At 39.8% G+C, this 12,107-nt stretch overlaps 1 protein-coding gene across 1 annotated transcript in view; it reads left to right on the top strand.

The window, feature by feature from the left end:
* The first annotated feature begins 7,872 nt into the window (after positions 1-7,872).
* Positions 7,873-12,107, top strand: part of LOC139121487 (transducin-like enhancer protein 4) — a 42,197-nt gene continuing 37,962 nt past the window's right edge. Inside the window, 4 exon segments of the mRNA XM_070686391.1 lie at positions 7,873-8,296; positions 8,517-8,617; positions 9,173-9,236; positions 10,183-10,227. Coding sequence (XP_070542492.1) covers positions 8,276-8,296; positions 8,517-8,617; positions 9,173-9,236; positions 10,183-10,227 — 231 coding nt within the window. The 5' untranslated portion in view covers positions 7,873-8,275.

The following is a 12,107-nucleotide window of genomic DNA, read 5'->3' as shown; positions in this document are numbered from 1 at the left end:
GAGGAAAATTTTAACCGAAGTTTAAGACTATAGCTTTCGAGATGCAAACTACCCTAAGGAGGGATCAGTTTAAAATATAGAAAGATCTGATGTATGACATTTCTTGTGAATATGATACCTCCATCAAGGTCAAAAAAATTCTCAATGATTTACTTTCCCTGGTATTCTGCACTCATTAACCCTTTGAGTGCTGTAATTTTTCCCACCAAAATTTTTGTGCAACATTTTACTACCTTTATGAATTTTTCTGAAATTTTTTTGATAATTTTTGACGAAATGTATATTACATTTCATTGGCTACACTTTTTTATCAAAATTTTAGCAAAAATCTCAAAAAAATGACAGGGATATATTTTATAAAGGTAATGAAAATTGACTTTGGCACTCAAAGGGTAACCACATTGAAATCAAAGTATCTCCATGAAATGCAGAAACAGATAACCTTGTTTTCATATTTTCTGGCTTTAACCCTTTGAGTACCAAAGTCAATTTTTGTCGCCTTTATAAAATATACCCTAGTCAATTATTTTCAGATTTTTTGCCAAAATTTTGTTAAAAAACTATAGCCCATGAAATGTTATGTGCATTTGGTTCAAAATTATCAAAACAGTTTTGGAAAAATTCACAAGAATTGGTAAAATGTTGCACTAAAATTTTGGTAGGAAAATTTACAGCACTCAAAGGGTTAAGAATCTATGGTAGTTAAATAATTTATTGTAGTCAGATTTTGTGTTCTCGGTTAAAGATACGTGTAATATTACACACTTTACTACATTTCACTTTACTTCAAAGAATGAATGCCAGTAAATAACAAATCTTTCAACCTTATGGTTTCAAGGCTGACTATTTCTTTGGTTGGTTGGACTTGCCATAAAAAAGAGCTGATCCTAAGCTCTGATGTCGATGGACTGACCTAATGCTGTTTTATTGCCATCAATAAATGAGTCAGTGACTATGAAATGTGTTGTGAAACCCAAGCTTGTCATTTATATTGTACATACAACGTGCTTGTATCAAAGAAATGCACTGTATTTTCAAAAACCAGATGATGTTGCTCTCCAGTATGCAAACTTTTGTCACAAAGGCCGCAATTTTCACACTGTTTGTTCCATTCTAGACCACTCCTATGTCTAAAGATATGTCCAGTTCTTCTGAAGATAATAAATAAATAAATAGATAAATAAATACAAATAATAATTCTCATTTCCTGGGCATCTTTAATGTACTTCAGGTGACCGTATGGTGAAACAATTTGCACGCGTAGGAAGACAGAAGACATCTTTTGCAAATTTTGGCATTTTAATTAATATTTTTCCTTTGAAATGTTTGTGCTAGAAACCCCCAGTAAAGTAACCTGTTTCCATGACAATTTTGATTCTGAAGTCACTTATACGACACCATTCTCTGAAATAAGTCCAGCCATGTAATTGAAAATAATTAGATTTGCCTAAAGTCTACTTATTAATGGTTTCAGGAGTTAATGTTGAATTATTAAAGAAAATCGACAAACTTTGGTAATGTTAATTGACTTATCTAAAGAAAATTTGTCATTGCTGTCTGGCTTGGAGGGGTTTATTAGTCATAACAGAACATTTCTAACACAATGCCAATGTTTTAATGCAAAATCATGCATAATTAATTAATTACTAGTGTCGAATTCCTAGGAAAGTATTAATATAAAGTTTTGTTGATTTTGGTTATTAAATTCCAATTATCTGATTGAGTGAACACAATTTGAACAGAGTGAATTTGTCTATTTTGCCCATATCTTCATACACCAGATTTTTGGTTTCCAGGTGTACTAGATATTATATCATTTATGATTAAATTTCTGAAAGCTTCCTTTGCATCAAATGTCAAATTGATGCCAACTTGGGCAGTTTGGCTTTCAAAGAAACTGAAATGAAAAAGTTTGTAATTTGACCATAACTAACGTGAAAAAAGTCCATTACAGTGAACCAAATGTGAAGTATTTTATAGGTATGTTACATTTTTACCGTGTGGGCATAAATGTTTTGTTTTAATGAATTTTGAGAAACATCTTGGAATCTCAGAGAAAAACATGGTGACCGCAGTCTCCGAAAGAGCAGACTTAAAATTTTATGGAGAAAGTAAAACTTGCAAGCGCGCTTCCCATTTTGGCGGTAAAGTGGGCGGGGAAATGAAGAAATGGGTTGATTCTGGTGACGTCATAGTGTGTCTAATATCGCCTGAAGGTTTGTTAATCACGTAAAAACAGATGGTGGCAGCAAATAAAACGTATCCGGGGTAAGCTAGAAATTATTAATGGACTGTCGTAATTTTTGATCTTTAAAATAACACACAGCATTATATTGCAAATAGAATTGAAAGTTTTGCGCTCGGCATGCGAAATTTTATGCCTGGAAGGTTCCAATTTTATTGCCTTCGATATGGAATTCTGGATGGGGATCCGTTCCCGATAAATGTGACTTCTGCCAGACACTCATAGCGGGTACTCTCACTCTTACTTGATTCTTTGTCGATTTTCCCTCTATCTGAATTTAACTTAAAGTGTGACAAAAATAGTTTGCACGGGTCCCTGATCGCCCGCGGTGCAAAATCATCGATTATTGTCATGTGCCACACAGGGAGAAATCGACTTGTTTAAATCATAGGCCGATATATTAAATGGATGAAGGGAATGCACAGCTTTATCTCACACTGTCGAGCAAATACATTTATTAGCTTGTCAGCCGCGGTTCGAAACTTTAATTTTAAAAGTGTGGTTCAACGGTGTCTTCATTTTGTTTACATTTGTGATGGCAATCGAATACGATACCTTCAATAAGCTTACTATTCATGCGATGACTATTAAATTACAGCATTGTGAGCTTCTAAATATCGCAAAGGTTCGTCCAAAATCAAGTTCAGTTCAGTAACACGAGAGATGGTATTAGTAAATGAACTTTGCACAAAGAGCAGAAATATGAAATTATGTTTGCGAAGAGCAACACCTAGGCCTAAAAGAAAACACGAAACAAGAAGAGTTCTCGGCTTCGGAGCTGTGATCTGTCTGTGAAGTGCTTAGCAACGGGAGAAAACTATTTCTCTGAGCTCTTTTCAAATATTGTCTGTACAGCATCTCGAAGGAACGAGTGCTCCGTGGCTACTTGCCCTGTCTTGGTCTTTCAGTGTGAAGCGTAACCTACCTATTATCCTTGATTTTCATGTGTCATACGGCAGCTTCGTCATGCGTTTCTCGTATTGCCATTTTTGCGCATAGGTTTTCTAACCGGCCCCTCCCCAAACTCACTATGGTTTAGTCCGTGTATGAAGTTGAGTGGTTCGTAATTAACAGACATATCAACACGTATCAACAACTCTGGCTGGTATAGTTTCGCAAATATTGATGATAACACGGTTGACAAACAGGTCACGTATTTGAATACACGACATCACGCGCGCGTGTACGAGGACGCGTTTATAAATATATTGAGAAACAGCCATCAAGAGTAGCGTCCGAAAATCATACCCGCATTTCAAAGGGAAATAAATGGCACCGAATCGTCAAAATTGACACGTGGTTTCCATCACCTCGACAGCGCCTACGGCAGGCGACATGATTGCCATGGCGACCGGATGCACGGCGCATCGCGGACGATTCTTTTTCCCTTACTTTTCTTTTTTTCCTCAGCAGTGCATTATGAAAGCGAAGTTAGTGTTTAATAAATATTTCATATCATGAAGAGCAGCCTGTACTCGGTATTAAAATCGAATAACGTGTTAGTTGAAGCGTGAAGCCCGCAAATGCTCTGAAAAAGCAAATTTAGGTGCGAAAACGACTAGGTGAATTAGCGGGAGCGATTTCTTTACATTGGCGCCAGATTTTATTATGTCTCAGTTTTACATCCGATGTTGCCTAACGAGGTTTTTCCTCCAAATTTTGATATAAATTATACGACGCGGGTGCATTTGTGACCACTGAGGCAAAAAGGAGTCAGTGAAGCAAAAAGGATGTGTTTGTCAGCTGCAGCCAACGGTTTTGTGAGTATTCGAACAAGTGCGTTGTTAGTATGGAAATCAGCCTGTTCAAGTACCAACTCGTTGAATGGCGTGCTCATTTTTGTTTGATCCTCTGCCTGACAGACTCCTTGGGCATAATTTGAGCCTTTAGAGATTTATCCTCTTTTTTTTCCAGACGTCAGCCGTCTGTAGAATTTGCACTTTTCCTGATTAGCCCGCCAAATATGGCGGCATTGGCGCGGAATAAATGCGCGCGCAGCGGATGTCCACTTCATTTCGTCCTGACGGCATTGCCAAAGCGTTTTTCAATTTTAATACTATCTTACTAATGCCGACACTAGCACTCAACATAGGTTAATTAGTTATGCATAAAAGCTTCAAACACCCCATATTTCTAATACGCCTCGGCCGTCGGAGTCCATTAGGGCAATGGCTGCGTACAACAAACGCCCCCCCCCCCCCCCCTTTACCTTTTCTTATCATTCACCCTTGAAGGTGATCTAAAGCTCTTGATTTCTCTGTGCGATGTCACGGCAAAGTAAGTTGCGACAAAAGCCAAGTTAATCTGTTATTAAGGGGGATAGAGCATCGATAGTATTGTCGGGCAAAGAATCACCCATGGTCACGTGGCAATTATCATCAAATCCCCCAAAACACTCAAGATTTCAACATCTGTTCTCTACTTTGAGATTTAACCATTGTGGTTACTTATTATGGGTCGATGTCTTTTCCTCATACCATTATTAAACTTATATTCTTCTTCTACGTTAAGGGAATCACACAGCTAGCTTTCGGACCCAAAAATATATTTTGTGTTTCGGGTAACTTGCCTTCGAGAAATATGATGCAAGTCAGCCAGTAACATTTTTATTTGCCATTTAACGGGAAAGACCTTAAAATATGCAATATTTGGCAAAATTATGCGCAAAGTTTTGAAAAATGCAAAAAAAGTAAGTTTGAGGGGGTCTAAATAGGGTCAGTTGAACATAAGAATTATTTATTGAAATCGTGTGAAAAAAAAAGAAATGGAAAAAATATGCATCTAAGCGAACCAGCTCCATTTGTATTTTAATGCTTTACTGCAAGATGTACACGCTAAGAATGCTTATGTGCATGCGGAAGTAAAACTTCATAATGGGGCTTGTTTTCACGACTGTTTGTCACCAAAATCAATCCGTATTCTATGTCACTACTGCTCGAGAACGTGCCTTTCCAGTCGTGTGCATCCTCCCTTTTGCTTTGTGAACCCTGGCTAGGTTGATAAAAGGTGCGCTTTAAATGAAACGTGTTGTGTCAATGGGGTGTAGCACCTTCGACTGACTGAGCTATGAAAATATCATATTTTTGACGGTGCACGCACAGTTTACACGCCTTCCTTAACCCTTGCTGATGATATATGCGTGTTGTAGACCAGAACAATGCACGTGTTTGGTTCCGTTCGAAACGGCACTGCGACACAGAAGATGTTTTTTTTTCAGTCTGCATTAGTACGGCATGGTTTCGGTAAAATTGCTGTCGCTTCCTGAGGATTATGCGACCCCTTCCTTTCTAGCGATGGCTTTTGACAGGAGGTCTAACAGCAATCCACTGTCCTGGTCATGCCATCAATTATGAATATAGTTCTACCACAGTCCCTCCACCCACTGAGAGACTTTGTTTCTTAGTACGCATTTCGAGACTTTCCACTGGACCTGCAAACCGGTACACAGCATAGCAGAGTAACCCCCCCCCCCCCCTCTTTCAGAACGGCTGTTATAAAATAAATAGAGTGATTCCATGAAACAGTTGTTTTTCTTCGCGGAAAATAATGGTATGAAAAAGTGAAAGCGCCAACAGTCGTGATGAAAGTACCCATTGTTGTGCGACACTTTGTTTTGCATGGTGTGACACGCGACATCGCACTCACTGGAAGGCGGGTGTTATGATGCACGGTAGTAGGCGCGAGCGATTGTTTGCCCAGGACCGTTTGAGGCAAGCTAGTTGATGACACCCCCCCCCCCCCTTTACTCTCTGCACCCCTGGGACGGTCCAGCAGGTCGCACTTCGCTGATAAAAGTACTCGACGTTTACAACAGGAAAGTTGTTCCGTGTCTGTCTGGGATGATAAACTTGACCAGGAAATTCAAGTTGATATTTATATAAAAAAAAGAAAGTGATGATTTACAGGTCATGGTGTACAGGTTTTATCGCTGATACTAGCATGGTCCAATTGGTCGCATATAATTTTTCGGTCGAAGAAATGTGATGGTTTTTCGTCGCAGACGTCTCGTACGAACAAATTCGAGGATACGATGAAAAACATTTCTTCTTGAAAAGATTGAAGGCCGCCCACTTAGAGACACCTTTGAACAGAGGTTCATTTCGGTAAATTTTATATGGATGCGTCACGAGGAGTGACATTTTCGCCATGGTCTGTCTAAAATGGGCGATTTTTAGAGCCGTTGGTTTTAGATGTTTCTGATAAGTTGGTCCCTACTACATCCTATGAAGAAATATACTTTGATGCAGTTATATTTTCAGTTTTAAGCTGGTTTACAGTGGCCGGCTTGTTTCAATTCACGCGAATTGGCCCTTTTGGTCTTCCTATAGAGATCGAGTGCATAAAAGTGGTAAAAGGTGGCTGCACATATGACCAGACTGAGTGATGGGCTGGGGAAAAACAGGTACAAGCCTGTTCCGTCGCTATTTATAATTTAGCGCGTCTATGCTTCGTCGCGTCTTTGATATTTACGGAAATCCATAGAAATAATCCGGCTACAGAAGTGAGTAAATTGGGGAGGCATAAAGTTCGTCAGCGGTTGAAAGTCTCCCGAAGACGCGACCAACGTCATCGTTGAGAAATATCTCCACATTTTGAATGAGTCACTTTTCGCAAGTCGAGGATGACCAAGTATCGCTCAATAAATAGGCCACCTCTTGACGCTTGGACTGTGATAAACTCAAAATTCGGCCCATCAGCAGTTAAGTTTTGTTTACATCAGCCAGACGTCATACCATAATCTCGTTTTGACGCGCAGCTTAACACAATCTCCCATAAGCTCTTTGTAGTCAGATCTGGACAGTTTTCGCTCGATTTGCATAGGAGCTTCGAGCGTTAGTTATTAAATTATGACGGTATATTTTTGCGATGGCAACGGCCCGTCTGCGCTGCTTTGAAGCCGTAGACGGCGAGACTTATCACAAAAGCCGCAGTATAAATCCCCGATGTAAAATCGGCAAAACACAGCATCTGTTGCGTTCGCAGTGTGTACATCGCTAAAACACTTGATTACATGCGTGTTTTGTCTTTGGTGACTCCAGCCGATTCAATCACATGACAGGTGCGCACAACGCGGTGTTAGATTTCAGCTATACTTGCAAACGCTCGAATAAAGCGCGAATTTTCTGCTTCTCCGAAGCCTTAGTACGGAGCGAAAATGTGATGGCGTCTTTCCAAGAATAATGTCTGCGGTGATGCAAAACCGTAATTTCCAGCGAGAAGTGCCCTCCTAGATCCTCTTTGGCCGATGTAAGCTTTGCGAGGCAATAAAGTTTGCACAACAAGCTGTCTTCCCCGTATAAGTTATCAAATGAATTGTTCCATTTGCCACTTCAGGCACTTATAATCAGCTAAGCGTAGTGGGCGGATATGTCAACACAACCCACGTTACTTTGATTGACAATCACCAGGTAGCGGTTTCAGCCGGGAATGACTGACAGTTTTGCTCATTATCAGATGAACCGCAGCTGTAGTGTGACAAATCCGCTAAGCTGATTGGCGCAGACCCTTCTCGGCAGCACAGTCTCCGCCACACCACGTGGGATTCTTTACCGTGTGTGCTAATGGTGGTCATGTTTGATTGGTTTCGTTGATAGGGCCAATCATTTATTTGCCTTATATGGCAAGTGTATTTGCCCTCCTTTTGTCGCTCTACATGAACCGCGTGTACAGATATACTTGTGTGTGGCATTTTCTCAGCGACGGCTATCGTTACGGCGTACGGACCCGTCCCGAATCGCGATTACGGCCAGAATTCCGGCCCGCTTTCGCCCCTCCTCGGAGATATACGAAGAGTGAAAGCTGTAGACGAGCGTGGCGAGTACAGTTCGTGGGAAAGTAGTGCGATAGGGAACATATCTACAACGGTCTAATTGTCGGTGTGACTTACAAAAGCTTCACAACGTTTGTCAACTACGGCAAGTGATTCTCAACAAATAGAGCCAAGTCTGTCGTTCTCCGGAGTGACCCTACGATCAACTTTTCTTGATTTGAACGGTGTCTACGCTATCGGAAATACGCCCTGGATTAGCTATGTATCAAAGTCGGCACCCAGTAAGTGTAAATCAAACGATATTTTCCCTCTTCTACTGGAATGGGGCTTTATTGAGAGTGCGAGTAAGCGCCTATGTGTGATGATTCAACGGGACAATGTATGGTCGTCGACTTTTCCCCCGCTCAGCTCAACTGTTGTTATTGTGTCGATCTTCGCGTGTCCGATTTTTCGCACTATGTATTCATCACTGTCATTCTTCTTCGATTTTTTTATTCACAGGCCCCGCCGCACCAGCCAGGTCAACCGTTCAAGTTCACCGTGGCTGAATCGTGCGACCGAATAAAGGAGGAATTTAGCTTTCTTCAGGCACAGTATCACAGGTAATGAATATTTCTCGCTTTACATCCATTTTAGGTCACATCCTTAAATAATAACAAGAATAAAATAAACATGCGCCGATATTTGAATATTGCAACGAAAAACGGCTCCGGTTTTTGTACATTTTGTGTACCGTGTGTTGAAAGATATGTCCGCTCGCTCTGCCCGGCTTTATCGTGTCGGTATAGATTACTCGATGGAGCAGATGGCTTTCCGCTTTCGCTGTAATTGTTATAGCCTGCGTTATTGATACCAGACCGTCGCGCTACCCCAGTCATAATTTTATCAAGTTTTCAAGGACTTTAGTAAGGGTTCTAACCGTCACGGAAATAGCCCACCGTATAAATGTTACCGGGAGAGCCCACCTCGTTCGCCCACATAAACAAAAGTAATTAGAGGTTTTTTGTATGGTTTCGCTACATGTTTCACGTCCGGCGTAAATACAACTGTGTACACAAGAGGCAGTTCGTTCGCGACATGGTCTGGGCAGTGAACGATTAATAGAGGTGATCCGATATTGTCAGATCCTTATTCCATCCATTTAATTTTTCTTCCAGTCTGAAGATGGAGTGTGAAAAATTAGCGAGCGAGAAAACAGAAATGCAAAGGCATTACGTCATGGTGAGCTACAATCCCTATTGTTTATTTTCAAATTTTCTGTTTATATTTCGATGTTGGTACATATCGATCCAGAAGGCCATCCTGGCAATCCTTTGTTTAGATAAATAAATACATTTCTAATAAAAAATCGGCCGTGTTTTGTAAGGTGTTAGATGCGTTGGTTCAAATTAGTTTTTGTATTGAATACAGTGCATGTATGTGAACCCCACTATGTACATATATTGAATGAACACATTGTTCTCTGTGCTATCATATCCTATGACATGCACAAGGCTAGATTAAGCCAGATCTATACAGACCCTACAGCAATTATCAATTTCCTGTTATTAGTTGATTTTAATAATATACTACCCTGTGTGCTTATCCATTTTTCATTTGGCAGGACTTTAAATATCAAATGTTATGGCCATCTGCATAACTTAAGAAGCTTATGTGTTCAGTTCGATTCACTAATTTTGTAATTTCCTTTAATCAAGGCAACCTGAATTTTTTTTTAGGCCATCATATGATTTTCTGACAGAAACTAATGGCTGTACACTAGAATATGAGGGGGAATTATAGTTAAGAGAAAGAAAAGTTGGCTTTTTTTTTTTAATATTTGAAAGCTTTTCATGTTAATTCTCAGGGATTATGATTTTTTGTGCTTTGGCTTTTGTGTTTTGTGATCTGCATCACTACCGAAGTGGCACTTGCATTGGTTTTTGCTTTGAATAACATGTCTGTTTACTTAGTGTTCTTGAACGCATTCACCCCCATGAGAATAGGTTGTATGGGATAATCTCCATACACATGGCCAGTTTTTTTGTGTGTGTGTTGTGTGTGTATGTGAGTGTGTGTGTGGTGTGTGTGTGTCCAGGCTGGTACTGTTTGGAAGTCATGGCTGACTGCCCATCTAACGTTCCACCCATTGGGCTCTCTTTTCTTTTCTTTTCTTCTTTGCTCACAGTATTATGAGATGTCCTATGGGCTGAACGTGGAAATGCATAAACAGGTAAGAGCCATTTGTTGTTTTTGTTGGTCAGGGTACTTTATGGCAGCCGTAAATTTGTTGGCATCTGCAGCCCCAATATAAACTGATAGGGTCACTTGCAGCCAAGAGAAGGAGGTTGAAAAGGCAAATTTTGAATGCATACCAGGCTGGGCTATTCCATTGTGGTGGATAGGTGGAGTAGTAGACCTCGAGAGGGGAGATGAGGAAACTTTGCCATGGCAGTCGGAATAGGTGCATTTTTTGTGCCCCGCATCGTACGCTCGTATGATGATGGATGGGATGCCTGTCGGGGTTTAGTCATTACAGTTCCAAACAGCTTGAGCGATGTGAACTGATCCAGAGAGCAAATGAGTGCATCTAAACCTAAAAAAAAAAACCAGCAGTGATGGTTTATGTATGAGAAGCTGGGTTGACTCCACGGGGGAGGAAGCGGAAATCGGACAACTGACGGTGACTCGATATAGCCACCTTGGTAATTTGTATGGATGATGAATCTGGCCAAATAATGTGCCTGCATAGTGAATGAATGCTGCCTATTACAGAGTATCACCAGGAGTGCTGGATAATGGAGCTTCTACTCGCTCCCCAAGGGATACTTATTTGTAATGGCCTCTATTATCTGTACACACTGTCATTTTTCTATTACAATACGACCCAGGAGTTTATAGTTGGTGTTAATAGAGGATTAGGAAGGCTGATGGCAACATCTCTATGGTATTGCTCATCACCCTCCAGCATCCAGTTTCCATTGCCCTGGGGAGGTTATAGTTCGTGTTGTCGTTTGTGTACACATCTATAATTCATATTGTGAACACCAACGATACAGGCCTTTGTCTTGTGCTCATGGTGCATGCATCGGTAAAAAGTCTAGAGATTTACAGAAACAAAAGGTAGTACTGTCAAGTGCGTGCAATATGTGTACACATGAATGTAAGGTACTGTAGATGCAAACACATACATGTACACATATAATGTGTATGTGGGTGTGTGTCTGATGTCTGATACATATCAATAGTCAGATAAAATACCCTTTTATTTTAAGAAACCAAAATAGAAGAGTCATGTGTAATGTATATACACATACACATGCACAGACACATGCAATGTACATCATGTACATATTTGATATAGATATACATATATATATATATATATATATATATATATATATATATATATATATATATATATATATATATATATATATATATATATATATATATATTACATACACACATTCGTACATGGGTTTGTAGCACAGAATTTGATATTTGTATCAATTTGAAGTTAATTTTTTTTGGAGAAATTATAGCTATTGATAGCCCTTTTGAATTGCTAAAATAACTGGTGTTGTAAAAATCTGTATTTGGCAGTGTGTTTCTGTCTGGCGGTTAGTCAAGCAGAAAAAACCCCAAATATCTTAAGTGCAACGTTGAGTCTGAGTTGTGTGTCCTTCAAAGTAATAGTAGCAATAAGTCTCCAAAGCAGCAGGTTATCTTTCTTTCAGTGGCCATTGAGGGCTGCCTTTGTGTGGCTGGTGATTACAGACAGGTCAGCTGCATTAAATTTATATTGCTGAGTAAAGAAAGAATAGCAACAGATCTACTGCTTAAAAAAAGCGTGAGTTGTCGGCTATTAGTTTTGGAAAGCCATTTAGAATTTTACGAGCTTTCTAGTTGCTTGATCGTTGTTGTTTTCATGAACGAATATTCTTGTTATGGCGGATCATAAAACCACGGTGTCCACATCATTTACACCTTTTGAACATATGGAGGTATTTGGACGGGAGTTCAAAAAATAGAGGGGGATTAAATTTCTGCAGGCTTGTTGTTCACATAATTCAAATATATTACACCAATGACAAAAGTGCTCATTGTATA

Source organism: Ptychodera flava, chromosome 21 (assembly GCF_041260155.1).
Source record: "Ptychodera flava strain L36383 chromosome 21, AS_Pfla_20210202, whole genome shotgun sequence".
Taxonomy (NCBI): domain Eukaryota; kingdom Metazoa; phylum Hemichordata; class Enteropneusta; family Ptychoderidae; genus Ptychodera; species Ptychodera flava.
The sequence above is the reverse complement of the archived record's forward strand: the minus strand, read 5'-3'. Positions and strand labels throughout refer to the sequence as shown.